The following is a 15924-nucleotide window of genomic DNA, read 5'->3' as shown; positions in this document are numbered from 1 at the left end:
CGTACAGTGGTTTAATTTTATTAATGTTAAAAACGTGGTATCCTGAGATAGTTTTGTAGTGTTGACTACTACCCAATATATTATACTGTAAGTTAGAATCCTAATTATATCCTAAATATATATTGAGAAGTCGCTCACCCCCCAGATGGTTCAACCAACTTAAATGCCCAGATACGCCGAAACACACTTTGCACCATGACCACGATCTTCACACATGAAGGGCCGACCATAGAGAGAGTATATAGTAGTAGATGTAGATTGTAGGCACGAAGCTTGTGGGCTTGAAGCCTATTCAGTAGTATGATTTCTATTGATGCTATGAGTCCTGCCACTCAACACGAACGGAAATTAGGGTGGAAACTGGGGTACGGAGTGTCTTGACACTAGATTTCTTCGATCTACCCTTTATTTAAAAAAGTGTGAAGCTGATGAATTACGGTGAAGGGAAATTAAACGAAGCGAAATTCTTGATAGTAATTGCGTGTTAAGTGGCGGAACTCAACGCCGCACTTTGTCTCGATTTTAATGAAATGTGCTAATGCTAATAAGTAGTTTATATTTCTTGTTTATAATATATATACAAGGACAATCTCTAATGGTAAAACAATGAGTATTTCCCATCCGATAACAAATAGGAGCAATTTTCTCTATAACAGTAATAACACTGTAGTTTCACACGATTCCATGTACGATGTCCAATCGCTTGGAATTATTTCAGTCATGCTGTGTTATAATATTATTTTAATACATTTTTTTTTTCAACAACTTTTTAATTTTCAACTTCAGGCCGTCGTGGTCGTCAAAAATTAAATAAGTGAAATCGAATTCGAATTTAACGAAGTTTCGAGTTGTATCTCGAGTCGGGCATCGTCTAATATAAATCAGACTTATTATAATATAAAGTTAATTATTATTTTTTAACAAGGTTCAACGATTCGTCCTATCGTTCGGAACAATAGCGGCAATATCAACAGCTATATATAATATTTACTGGGTGCTGTTTAAAAACTATAGGCATAACATGACGATGACTTTATTACTTACTTTAGTAAAACAAATGGTACAATACATTTTCTATCATAGAGATCTCTGCTAGGAGTTGGATGACAGTAAGAAATTTATGAGAAAAATATTTTTATCCTATAACGGAAAAACACTCTAAACATGTCTAAGGAACTCCACTAATTAAACCTTTCAAGTGAACACATTATATAATTAAGAGGATATTAGAGTGCATCCGCAATTTAAATTCATTTCAATTGTAAGAAATGTTGTATAACGAAAGGATTTGGCTTCCTTCCAAAATGTGGTCATGTAACGCGCGGTCGCGGAAATTGGTTTTGAGCTGATGGAAACCAGCACAGCAATAATACGTCAAATAGTATTGATTTATTTTACAAGTAGGAAATATCACAATTGAAGAAGGGAAGTAAGTTAAATAAGTTAACTTATTTTGACGTTATTTTATTGTTAAATTTCATTTTATATAATAAATAACCGTCATACAAATGTTTGTATCTAAAGTCGATTTTCTGATAAAATAATAATACTTTATCATTTTTAATTTGTGAAGTCTTACAGACATCCTTTTTCAGATGTTTTGAGTAGCGATACTTGTAATAAAGCGTCTATAGAGGAAACACGATGTTTTTAAGTAACACATATATTGTCACGATATAAAATTCAGTGCAAATTACAGTCGCTTAAAGTGACATATAGACGCCCTTTTTTTTTGTTGAATATATTTTATATCTCTTTTTATTTTCTTTTTCTATTATAAAAAAAATGTTTTGTCGTCCCGGGTGACTTTTTTGATGTACCTATAGGATATAACGTTCTAGGGGGGTTTTATTGTTTATTCTATTTTCATTTTATTCTTCGATCAATGCAAAGATTGAAGAGTGAATTGGGCAAGAGGCGAATCCTTAAAGTAAAAAACATAAAAGAAGGATAAATGAAATACAGCGCTAGCAACTAACGACTGTTACAAGAGAATACGTTATGTAGAAACAAAAGTATAAAAGATCAATCTACAAAATAGTGTTCCAAGTATTATTAAGATGCATGGCACCATCTCTGTTTAAGATATTGAACAACTTGTCAGAACGTGGTCATACCACCTTCTTGTGTGGTCTTAAAGACTCAGCGATAAGATCAATTTATTTGATTCGCATCTTTTGATGCACAGCACGTATTTGTACCCAACTATGCTAGCAAAAGGATTATTTAGTAATAAATGACAGTAAGCAAGGCCGTCGTGACCCAGCGGCACAAGGGGGTGATTGCAACGCGACGGTTGTGGATTCGATCCCCACTCGAGGAAGTGAACTATAACGTAAATAACGTTTATATTTCCATTTCTTCGCTCTGGTGTCGAGGCAAAGAGCGGCGTTTATTTCTGCCACTCAACATGCAATGCTTCCAGAATTCGGTAGAAAGTGGGGAACGGAGTTGCTGATGTTGTATGTCACATTACTATGAATGTACCATATTCAACTTAAGATCAACATTTCAACACACTTTTGGGCGGGAAGTACAGAACTGAGTGTATTAACACTAATTTCCCTCTGTCTTATATGCGGAATATAGCTAAAATAGAAAAAAATATAGTAGGTAATATTTCTTTGGACGGAGTGTTAGGATAAGAGCGTCGTAAGCGAAAAATAAAGTTTTATACACTACACTTGCAGCATTAAGTATTTCTGAAAATATTTTCCACCACTCGGGCCGTGATATTGTATTGGTCTCGGTAAGCCGTCACTAATCCAACACTAAACTACGGTGGCGTTGTACTTACAACCTAAATATTTCAAGCTTATATTTTGCCTTATTTTAGAATAGGTTGTCACAAAAACGTTTTTAATCGAAGTCCGATTTGGTTCTATATTACTATGTCAACGCAACTAAAGATTGCAGGTTCGATTCCTACTTATATTTTTGAAGTAGTATTGTATGATCGTACAACACTATAATTTTTTTTATATTCAAATATTTATAATCAAAGCAATTTTTTTTAAATATTACTCTTTAAAACAAATACATGACTTTATACTTGCATATTAGGCAATATAACCTGAACTTATTCTGTTTAGTTAATATAGTTCAAAGTAGCAAGGTACGTCAGTCGACTTATCAACTTATTCGCGATCACGCCTAATATCCAATGATTTAAAATTAAATAATTCACCTTACACCTCAACTGGGGCTAGTGAAAACAGGTTTGTGACTCAAATCAAGAACTTTTGCTTCCTCTCAGAAAACAAAATAAAAGACCAAACTAGTAAAACCACTACTGGCGCGGGCCACATTGCCAAAGGTGACTCATCACGAAAGCAATTGTAATATATGCATTGAAATCCTATTTATCCTGTTAAGCTTGTCTGCAAAGTAACCAATTTAAATTGTAAAAGATCTAGGTACATTTATTTTCTTTTTTTAATATTAATGTAACCTTTGATTTTGCTACTGGACGTGCAATATCTTTATGATAGACGACAGAAAAGAGACTGAATAATGTATTTTCTTTGCCTTGTAAATTTTGTGATTAAAATAATAAAAAGGTAAAAATGTAAGTATCTGTATATGATTTCGACATAATTGTTTTTTACCATATATTTATGTAGATGAAAATTGCTGTTGAAAAAAAATTAATGTGCTGATCAGATTTTATGGGGCTTTCAGTTTTACTTTTTATCCTGTACCTCCTGTGGGATGGGGATTTATGGTTTTCAAGGTTTCACCCAGATTAATACAAAAATAAAATAAGTAAACATTTTTCTGATGTAGGTAACTTTGGCTCACAAAAACAGACAGTAAATATAATGTTATTGTACTGAACTACTCAGTACCTTAACTTAAAAAATTATATCTCAAACATAAGGTACTTTTTCACAACTATTATCAATTTTTGGTGGTAGTATTAAAAACTATATTATAAATGAATAAACAAAACATCTAGTTACCAAAATTTTTGCATTCACCTCCAAAACATAAATTTTAATTTTCGCCTATATTCTTTTTAAGTATACAAAGTAGAGATAGAAATGAAAATAGTTTAAATGAATTTATAGCCAGATGCTGCAATAATATTTTATAACAAAAATGGGTAGTAATATATATTTTTTTCAACTTCACCCTTGAAAAAATAATAATGTTCCACCCCTATTTTTTCATCCCCCATCCCATTTTCCATCTGCATATTGAGTGGCAGAACTCAACACCATGCTTGCCTCAACACCAGAGTGAAAAAAATAAAATATCAAATATTTAATTTCCTAGAGTGGGAACGCTTATTTATGCTATGACATGCTTATTTATTTATTTTTTTATTACTATTTAACAATTTAATATAATAACCTCAATATATATAACATCTAAAAAACCAAAAAGGTTTGCAACAATGTCAAAAATGCAAATGCATACATTACACAATTTTAAAGTAATGTCAATAAAAAAATTAAAAATTGTGCCCCTGGGCCTCACCTAATATGTTTATTTAAGTGATCTAATGACTATTTATTTATAAATATGAAAAAAACTATTAATGAAATAGAATTATACATTAGAGATTAGTAAATTAAGTAATAATACAAAATATAAAATTAGAAAATATATATTAACATATATTTATATGTTTGCATATTTGTATGTGTAAAATAAGATAAAAGTTATAAGACTTGTCATGCAAATAGGTTCAAATTCCATATGAAGGAATATATTTTTTTATAATATCCATATTTAATGACTTTTTATAAGACCACTGTGCCATAACGGGACTGAACCCAGTTGTAAGCATAATAGTTGTAAGTTTAATCCCTGCTCTAGTAAGAAAAAGTTGGCAAGTTTGTCAAAAATCATCGAATTATCCAGCACAATCCAGCAGTCTATGTGTCTAAGGGGTGGAAAATAAGATAAAGAGTGATATAGCATAGGCCTTTGGACGACGCCAAATGTAAACATAAATAAAGGTGTAAATATGTTGTTTTATTTATTTATTACTACTTTCTACGGTCCAGGAACAAAACTAGTTGTCAGTCATAATTTTAGCATTTCAACTATGATGTTTTAAAAATAAATAAGTACATAAAAATAATTAAAACTTACCGTACTAAAAGAATTTCTTGCGCTTCATATTTTTAATGCACAAAACAGTAAAGAAAATTAGAATGTTCCTAAGCTAAACCTAGTACCTATTCTTAAATAATTAAAATAACTTCATATAACTTATTTTGTAAAAACAGAATAGGTAAATAAAACAAGACGCTCGCAAATTGCGGACGTACACTTTATCCTTTTTATCAAAACGTCAAACACATTTGACAACAAGTATTGACATTGACATTTTAAAATGTTCAGTTCAATTCTTTAGTCAACTAAGAATTTATTATATCTATCGCAAAATCAGGCCATTAAAAAAAAAAGAATTTATTATACGTATAATGTACTAAATTGAATATATAATAATTTTACTCAAAAGTAATATGAAAATATTTTACATACAGTATAACTGACAGAAAAAACACGAATTACTTGGAAAAATATAATGTAAAATGATTTATAACGAAACATTTATCACAGATAAAAAAATATTTGCAACATCAGTTTATCGTTGCTACGGCAACTAAATCAAAACAACATTATAAACAAGGAACATTTACTAGATCATGAATTTTAAACTTTTCAGTGATATAGCTTGAGTTTGTACAAATATATAATATATATACACAAAACTTAATTTATTAAAATGGGAGGTATGAGCCGTTGGTTGGACGTAGAGGCAGGATCAGATGATATAGATATTAATTCATTGCCCTGCAATCTTGTGCTATGCGATTTACAAAACGATAATGAATTTAAACTTGTTATTGGCGATTTAGGAAAAGGAGAAGAAAGTGCAAAACTTAAAGTAAGTAGTACTTTGAAGGTACATTCTTCTATATAATTTCTTTACTAATATATTAACTAATTGTCATCATTAAGCATATTGCTATTGTAATACTCAGAAATATTTATTTTTATAGTAAAAGTATTATGTTGTATTCAGGTTGTATATAAGAAATTGTTCTCTTAATAAGAAATTGTCACGACAAGCTCCTAGTAGCTAATATTTCTATGTTTACAGGTCTTTAAAGGAGCAATGCAAATATCAGATCTTGTGCTACCAGATTTACCCTTAGGTATAATTAGTGTCTACTCCAGTGATTCAACACCTAGGCCTTTACCTTTGATAGCTGTAGCATTTAGCTCTTGTATTTATGTATATAGAAATATGAAATTGTTTTACAAATATTACTTGCCTTGTATTGAGCTCAATGGTAGTGAAATGGAGATTTGGAAAAAGGTCAGACCATTTTTTTACATTTTTAAAGTGTTAATCTACTTAAGTTCAAGACTTGAACGGCATCCCAGAGGTGCAGGTTCAAATCGCTATGTTCTAATTTTTATGTTTTCTAAAAAGTATTTTTCATAAGGTTTTTCATTTACTCACTGTTATAGCTAAGTGTGGAATTCAGTTTGTACACTAATCAGAATCACCCAGGATCTCAATGGAATGTCTGAACAACAGATTCTTTCTGTGCACCCTGCTATGTGCAGGATAAAGTGTGAAGATTACTTCAAAATACTTTATCTTTATTTAAATATCAATAATATATTTATAATTTTTATATAATATTATTATGAGTTATTTAATATTACAGTTAGTGGATCCATCAAATCATTCTGAAGATAAAGTACTGGGCCTAACAGATTCTTTGCATAATATACCACAAAAAATATTAAGTATACAGTCTAGAGATTTTCTAGCATTAAATTTGGAACAACAGCTTGAATTCTTAGACAATGCTGAAATACCAAAAAAAAGTTATACAGAAATAATTTATATGACAACTTTGAAAATGAACTCGGTGGAAAAATATGCAATGAGTTGTATAGTTATTGCAACTGAAGCTGGTGAGGTGATTGTACTGGATCCTCAGACTTTTACACAAATACATTTAGTAAGTCTACCTTTATAAAGGCGCACTGATATACTTTCATAGTGTTTATGTTATAAAAAATTAAGATTCATTTTAGAATTTGAGAAGAGTTCACCAACAAAATTTAGACAATATGTAAATGAAATTTTAGTTTAAGTAAAGAATTTTGATTTTATTGTTTTGTATTGGATAGTATAAACCCTTGTTTATAATTTGTTTTCTTTAATTAATTTGAATTAAAAGGTTTATTTCAGCAACTTTAAGGTGACAAATTTTTTTTGTTAGCGTTGAAATATAATATTTAGTATATATTTTTTATGATATTGGTCATTTATAGGTCAGGATTTGTACAGCCAAGAAAACTCCATACCAAATTGTTGCTACAGGACTATACAATGTTGACTATAGATTGACAATAGCTACAAGGTGAATCCAAATATAGGAGAAATGCACTATAGTTAGTATTTTTTTGCACTTTTTATTTACCTCTTGTTATTAAATCTTCATTTTACTTTTAATAGAAAAATATTTTTTATTTACTTTTAATAAAAAAAAATCGACTCAAATATTATCTAATAAATATTGCTTCCAGTAATGAGACCTACTATATTGTCTTTGTATGTATACTGTACAAAATGTAATTATTATTATAAATTGGTAATATTATACATATCTTTATTTAGATATGTTATCTTAGTATCTTCATAATTTTATTGAAAGTTGAAACCACCTTTATATTAATGCCTGCTTAATTAAAATAGCAATGTCTTTATTTTACAAATAAGCTAAAATCAGCTTTTAATATCTAAAATTTCAGGGAAAAATCAGTATGCCTTATAAAAAGAGAATGGAACGAAGGCCGTATATTATTTAATACAGAAGATCATATAGTTTCTATTGAAGTTTTAACAGCGGACAACAGTATAATGGTTATATGTACGGATAATACTTTGTCTTGTTATAGTAGAAAGGTAATTTATAATTTTTTTGTTAGTGTCTAGTCTCTAGACACTCTTTTCGCCCCAATTAGAGACATTGTGTGTTGAGTGGTGGCACTTTACGCTGTCATTTGTTCTATCAGAGCGGGGAACTGAAAATAATTGTGTCCCTTCAGTGGGGATGGTATCAAAAAGCATTGCGTTTGTACAGTTGAACACTGTCTAATACGCCATGATAGTCATATTATGATGATATTTTATAATTACATAATAAACGTGAATACTCGCTAAAGACGTAACCCTCCTTTTCGTCTTCGCCGTAATTGGGTAGTAATAATTAAGTTCTTATCAACATTACATGATTCTGTTTCTTTTTCCCAATCGCTTAACAATTTTTAATATTCAATTTCATATTATTATATTTCCAGGGAAAAAAGCTATGGTGTATAACATTGGAGCACCGTCCTGTGGCAATGACAATGGTTCCCATAATGCATTTAGCAATCACTCTGCTAGCAGTGGCTTTAAGTTCCGGCCATGTTTACCTTTTTGATGGAAAAGCGAAACGAGACACTATGTTTATTAAAGGTGTGTTTAGCAATACACCAAGTCTTGCATATAAACAGGGGTAGACAGAAGGTTAATAGTGCTAAGACAATACCATTAGGTTCCAAGGTTCCCTTTGACTTCCCTAGCAGGTTGTGTAGGAAACAACGTGAAGCTTAAGAAGAATATAGCTATTATAGTGGGACAGTGTCTGTGTCTCTTAATTTAATGGAAATTGGTGATTGAAATGTCCCATCTCCCAGTTCATTAGTTTTTTTGTTCACTCCAAGAATGTTATAATAAATGCTTAGTTTTTCTTATTTCTATATTTTCTTCCTATTTTTTAATAGTATGTGTTATTACAGATGTTGTGTCCTTGATGAAGTTTGGACAACTAGGTCAAGAGGAGCATGTTTTTAGTATTGTCACAACAAGTTGGTGTTTTCTTATTATTTTAGTAACATTAAAATTATAATATCTCTTTTCTTAATTTGTTTTATTAATTTACTATTAAAATAAGATATTTTAAATTTTCAAACATACTTCAAACTTTTTGAGAAGAGCTTTTAATTTTGTTTTACCATTTTATATGTCAAAATCAATCAAAAAACTAAATATAAATTCACTATATTTCGTTAACTTAATAACTAAATATATTTTCTTCACAAAACAAGGCAAATTTATTATTTAATTTGAATTTGAATTTACCTTTTATGTTTAATAATATATGTGTGCTAAAAAGTAAGTAATTTAATTTCCAGGTGGCAACCTAATTATAAAAATACTCAAACGGACAGCCGACTTTAATGCTCATTCAGCGGGAATCGAACCCGCGGTATCCTCCACAGTTGGGCAAAGGCCTTGGTTGATACCTAAGAAATCTAAGCTGTTTCTAGAACAATCCATGCGGGAGAGGGAAAATGCGATTGGTAAGAATTCATTAAATTGGCATTTGGCATTTAAAGTTTTATTAATAGTAATTTTTAAATATATATTTAGATTAGGGATTTTTTTTTATTGCAGGGCTTATACTATTACTTATTTATACTATCAACCGATAGAGTATTAGTCATGAACTACAGTAATTTAAAAATTAGTCATACGAAATCTTTAAAAAAAAACCGCTCCTATATAAGAAGTTAATAATTTTATAATTTGTATTAAGTTATTTATATATTGTAATGATGTTCTGCCTGAATTTTCACCAATAGGTCAACGCTTGTTGTAATGTTAAAATATCCGTCACCCGTCTTCGATAGCTTGAATAAAATTACACGATTATAAATGAATAATACCATAATATATTTATCAGAAGGATTTAAAGATCGATTACAAAAACTTAAATGGCAATATTTAGAAAAAAAAAATGATTAAGACACAGCTCTGCCTTTCCCATCATCCATCTATCTGTCACCCGTCTCTCGTCGCCATTGTCAATGATGATGATGAATGTTTTTTTCACCACTACTATATAGACTTTTTAGATAATTATTTTATTTTTTTAAAGAACACAATTCTTCAAATTTGATTCTTTTATATATTAAAAAAAATATTTCAGCGATGCATGAGCGTTTTCAAATGGAACTGAACAGATTACGGTTAATATCAGCTAAAACTCTTCTCGAAGCATACACCAAGTCAGATAATTTCATTGGAGCTGGCAATTTAGAACCGATTCGATTATCGGCTGAGGTATTATTTTATTTTGTTATAGAATTACTCAAGCAAGTACAAGCACTTACAAGCTCCGCTACTAAATATCGACGAGTGAAGATGTTAAATGGCTGCGCTGTAGACAACGGAGTGTATTAACACAGAGTTCTCTCTGCCTAAACCGCTAATCAAATGAAATAAATGATCTTTTAGATTCACGGGATACATCATCCCGCACATGTACTACTTAAGATACTTAGATACTTCCGTTGTCCATTTTCCGCTGAATTCTCGAGATATTGCGTGTTGAGTGGTAACTAAAAGATAAAAATATATTTTTTTACAGGTAGAGGGCTTAGGGCCGGTATTCCGAGTAACACTGATAGTAGAAAATACATCAAGTGATAAAGCTGTTATCGGCCTCTCCATACTTTTCCATGTACACTCGACTAATTATAAAGTAAATAATCCATATATAAGGGTGAGTGTGTTTATATAAAACATATATTTTATATTTTCATGGATTTGAACATTTGTAGGCATATTTATGTTTAAAAATTTTTTCCCTAAATTTGTTGTGCAGATATAATAAATTGATTAGTGTCTGAATAAAGTGCCAAATATTTTTTACTCAGGTGCCGCTAATAGCTCCAAAAAATCTAATTAAATTTCCAACAAAAGTCGAAGAGGTTTTTGGTGAAAATGTCAACCCGGATATATTTTTTCGTAACATAACTGGACAAGATGAAAGTGCCGTCATTAAAATATTGCTTCTAAAGGAAGGGAAGGAGAACCCAGTATTAGCGGCGACTGTCACCATGCCGCCCACTGATCCATTAATGATACCTTACGATAAGATACAAACTACAAATGATTTCAAGCAAGACACTATTAATGTGGATTAAATTTGTGATATTATGTTTAACAGTTTAAAGATATTAAAATTATTAAAATAAATTTTAATCACACATTCTAAAAATAATGTTTTTATTTAAAAAAATGTCGTTTTAAGGGAAACCGCGAGAGACTACTAGTTTTTTTAAACAAATTAAGCTTGCTTCTAGACATCATCAAAAACATCAATTAAAATTAAATCTTATCAATGAAAACTGCTTTCCGATAAGATTGACCCACACTGTCTTAAGCCTCAGTCATGTTATACTATTATTATAAATAAAGTGAATAGAATTTGAATATATTAAGCTACGTAATAATATTTTGATAAATTTAAAGAAATTTGGGGGAATAGAACAACGGAATATCGGAACGAACGAAACGAATATCCGTAAACGCGGAGATTGTAAATGAGGTTCCCATCAATCCCCCCTATTTTATAAAAAATCATCTATAAAACGATAAAATCACAAACAGGAAAGAGTCTTTTTCATTAAGACCTATGGTAAACCGTTTAAATAAAAAGTCGACTATTTTTCTTATTCATTACCTATAAAATGAAATAATGGAGGTCAGAGTGATGTATCACTAAATTAGATTATCTATGATTACCTTGCATAAAACGTAAATTATATATTCCCTTCCGTCTAAACTAAAGAAGTAGACTAAAGTAATATTATAAGATTTGCCCTACTTGTAGATTAAAGTGCTTAGATTAGTGATATCCTCCTTAACGAGGAAGTCGCAGGGGACATACACCTATTACACACACTAGCGGTGCAACTGCACCAATAGTGCAATCTGATTTAAACTGATATTGCTACTTTTTGTTTTAGCTAACGCAAGACAGTATTTAGAGCTCGCTTTCTATTTGCCCTTTCCACAGAATAAAAATATGAATAAAATAATAATTACAAAATCTGAATTACACGCACTTTTACTTTTTGCATCATTATAAAACTTGGCATACGCAGATTAGGAGTATAACAATAATACCATCATCATGGTACCATCGAACTAATCTGATGATGGAATTCCTCCTTCAAAGTTCCTTTGGGTTGCATGTAATAAATTTCTAGGTTTTTTATTTGCATTTAATTTGTATATTCTTGGATGTAAGGACGCCAAATTTTGTTTTGCCTGGGGTGCCTCAAAACACTAGAACCGGCTCTGTCCATATTCGTATGGATTGTCTATATACGGTATGGATTATATAATTATTTGTAACGAAGACATTAAATAAGAAATGATATCAGAAGCAAAAAGTTGAAAAGCGTTGAAGTGTTGAAAAGATATAATTATTTTTATTTTATACTAGTTGCCTCTCACAACTTCGTTTGCACGCACTTATCCCTGCCATATTATTGACATTTACCATTTTGTAAAAAAAAAATGTTTTATTAAATTTTTGTTATTTATTTTATTGTTTGAGTTTACGCCGTATGTAGCACAAAGCAGAGGGAACGCAGAGGGAACGCAGAGGGAACTGGGAGTCTAGTTTTAAGATACTCCGTCCTCATTAAGACACTTCTGTTATGTACTCACTTTCCACCGGATTCTCGAAGCATTGCATGTTTACTCGCGGAACTTTTTTGAAGTAGGGGAGGAGTTTAAAGTTATTATTTCCTTTCGAACATAAAAATATATGTATAGTAGTAGAAACACTTTTATATACTTAGAATAAAAAAAACAGTTGCGCTGTTACTTATCGTTCTATTTCAATTATAGATAATTACTTAAATATAGCTATAATAAGTATTTGATATTAATTTAATCCTGATTTCCTGTATAGATGACGGGATATGGGATGACCAATAAGTCATCCGGTGATAGTAAGATCTTTGATTTTCACGATTAAACTACTACCTACCTACTACACTAAAACCGGAGGGTTCCGTACAAAAATCGGAGGTTTCAAGCTTGTTCTGAAATTCAAGCTTAGCTTAGCCAGAGCCTTTTCATCTGATACCTCACTTGAGCTAGCGCCTTTATACCGAATTTTGTCCCCCTTTTAAGACTATTATTTTTTAGGATTTAACCACAAATGTTTAGTTTATAGATTTTACTGAACTAGACGGCATTATGAAATTTGGCAGGTAATACTACCCGTAGATGCTAGCTGCCAATTTTCATAATGGCGGCCCGAGCTGGACTCGCGCTTGTCCGGTTTTTTTCTTTGCTTTAAGGGACCATAGACCTAAACATATGATACTAATTTCAGCGTGATATCTCAAGAATAATGATCTTGACAGACAAAGTGATCGTATAAGGGTTCTGATTTTACATTTTGATGTACGGAACCCAAAAATTAAAAATATTTTTTTATAATTGGATAATAGCTACAGACTAGATTCTTTAACATATATGCTTAGATACTACGTAATGCAACAAAATTTACTAGGGACAGTCAGTCATTTTGTGATAAAATGACAATTATAAACGTACGTAAGTATCGATAAGCTATGACATTAATTGATATTTCACTAAAATGATAATCGCAGGGGACAGCGATAAATTTTAATAAGCTACAGAATGTTACTCCATTGAAAAAATAATCAGCTTTACGTTATATACCGCACACAGCACGGTAGGCAGAGGGAACCTAGTGTTAAGACACTCCGCTCCCCGAATTTTCCGAGGCATTGCGAGGCGTGTTGAGTGGCGAAACTCAACGCCGGGCTTTTGCCTTTACACTTCATTGAGTTTATTAATAAGCTAATGAGCAAATATTTAAAAGAAGGCAAACTTACATAGCACAAAACAAAGTGTCTCTGATCTTATCGATGTACGCTTAAAAAAATTTTAACTACCCTACTTTTAATGAGGTTTTCTTTAATAGACAGAATAGTTCAAGGCACAGGAGGAGGAGTAGTACAAGACATATTACATTATGTTGAAGTAAAGTAAATAATGCATATTTATAAATGGGATGTTGTAAAAAATATATTTTGACCATTAAAACCATTGCAGAACTGTAGAAATGTATCAGTACCATGATGGTCGTAGGCCCTATATTAGAAAACTCTTAAATTTTGTGTATTAAATCCTAGAGATAAGTACTTATAAGAAAACAAATGAAATTTATAGTTTTTTTTGTAATACCGAATAATAAATCAAGCTTACTTCTCAAGTTTTGATTAGCAAAACATATGTAAGTTGATTATGAAGTCCATTTCGGGGATATTGAACTTCGAGCGTTGGCAAGGTTTCTTAAATATTTTGGCGAAGTAAATGATATATCTTACAGTTATTACGAATCATAAAATTTTATTTTATTTCTAAACCATTTGTCGTATTAGGTTAGCTTAAACAGCCGCCTCTGTTTCTCTCTCTGTTCATTTACTTATCTGAAATATATATTTTTTCTTAGCTTCACGCTCTACCTCGCACATAGCAGGGTAGGCAGAGAGAATCTAGGAACCTAGAGCTACGATACTTCGTTCCTTAAAATGTACAGTGTCTTAACATTTCCGTTCCCAACTGCTGAATTCTAGGGGCATAACGTTGCGTGGAGATATTGTGGGCTATGTAAAAATCCTGTACGGAAAGTAAATTATTTTATTTTTATAAAAAAACCCACAAGTACCTACTTAATTATAAACTAGTACGGGACACTTGAGCAGTGAAGCATGTCCCGATATTGTTTATGAAATATAAATAAGTAATATTGAATATATATAGACTCTATACATATTCAATACGAACGAGGAACGTTCAAGTGTTTTATATAATAAATAATAAGAGAAAAATTTACCATTACTTAAAAATTATATTTTAATCCTAATCCAATATCTTCAGTTGCATACTTAGGTCAAATTTTTTATTTCATAGCCGTTTCGTTCATTAATTATTTATTTATTGTGAAGTAACATATATTTAAGTACTAGACAGGCGTATCAGAGGTGTGGCTAAAGATTTCTATTAGATAAATCGAAAGCACTTGAGATGACCCATTTAACGTAGATATCAAAAGTGGGCCACCATAAATTTTCCATATCAAAATTGGGTGTAGATAATAAAAATTTAGGTGACACTTATATTGCGATTTAGCTTTGCGAATTTTTTAGCAAATACAATTCTTTTTTATTTTTCTAGGTTTCAATGTTATATAAGTCTAATATAATGGTCTATGTAATGTATGTTAAAGATAAAACGATAAAAACAATGAATGACGCATTTTGATACGTGTCTAATTAGTCTAATCAAAATAATATAAAAAGAATAACCGATGGCCATTGGGACCGAGAGGTCCTCGAGTCCACGATCGAGATGACGCCCAATATGCAGGCCACCTATTAAGTGAACAATCTGGTCAATATCGCGGATCAAGAAGGCGCTAGTCCTAACAGCGCAGGACCGATTGTCGTGGAGATCCTTAGCGAAGGCTTATGTTAAGCAGTAGGCGATTAAAATGACTGATGACGACGATGAACTGATTTTAAAATCTAGTAAAAGTACTTATTAAGGTTTTACAAGTGCCGAATTCCTGATGTTATGTTAACTTATAGCCCAAGATCTGTCTTAACTATGTTACCGTCTAAAAGTTTAATAATATAACTATATTATTAAACTTTTAGCTTTGCTAAACTGGTGTAGGTTTGGTAACAGCTATTTCTCTTTCAAGACAGGAGAAATGATAACATTTGTCGCGAGCGGCTATTTACATATAGGTTGGGTATCATGTTAATAGAATCGATGTAGTCCATTCTACACTGTACAGAGGTGCCTCAATGGTCAATTCACGTGGTAGTTTTTACATAAAAGAAGTCCGTACAAATTCAACTTTAATTTTTTTACAACTTATAATTTCCAAAAAAATAAATAATAACCTAATGGATAGCAATTTTGAGTTGAAATTACATAAAGATATCTTCAATGGATTCCGTAAAAATAAACATTAAAGTTAAGGATTGTAC

General features: G+C 31.0%; 2 protein-coding genes across 2 annotated transcripts in view; one reads left to right on the top strand and one right to left on the bottom strand.

Moving 5' to 3' along the window:
- Positions 1-5209, bottom strand: part of Exn (Ephexin) — a 93530-nt gene extending 88321 nt beyond the window's left edge. The window contains exon 1 of the mRNA XM_085204148.1: positions 5104-5209. The gene's annotated coding sequence lies outside the window, so the exon portion shown is untranslated. The remainder of the gene's footprint in view (positions 1-5103) is intronic.
- A 370-nt stretch (positions 5210-5579) lies between these two features.
- Positions 5580-11093, top strand: BBS1 (Bardet-Biedl syndrome 1). Its single transcript, XM_085205092.1, has 11 exons — positions 5580-5905; positions 6122-6340; positions 6699-6998; positions 7315-7403; positions 7795-7948; positions 8344-8503; positions 8827-8895; positions 9223-9390; positions 10020-10153; positions 10461-10595; positions 10750-11093. The coding sequence occupies exons 1-11, from the start codon at positions 5744-5746 to the stop codon at positions 11017-11019; spliced, it is 1860 nt and encodes a 619-aa protein (XP_085061218.1). The 5' UTR covers positions 5580-5743; the 3' UTR covers positions 11020-11093.
- Positions 11094-15924: the final 4831 nt, after the last annotated feature.

The sequence above is a fragment of the Heliconius melpomene genome, chromosome 20 (genome assembly GCF_056956725.1).
Source record: "Heliconius melpomene rosina isolate 202511_hmr_F chromosome 20, ASM5695672v1, whole genome shotgun sequence".
NCBI lineage: Eukaryota > Metazoa > Arthropoda > Insecta > Lepidoptera > Nymphalidae > Heliconius > Heliconius melpomene.
The sequence above is the reverse complement of the archived record's forward strand: the minus strand, read 5'-3'. Positions and strand labels throughout refer to the sequence as shown.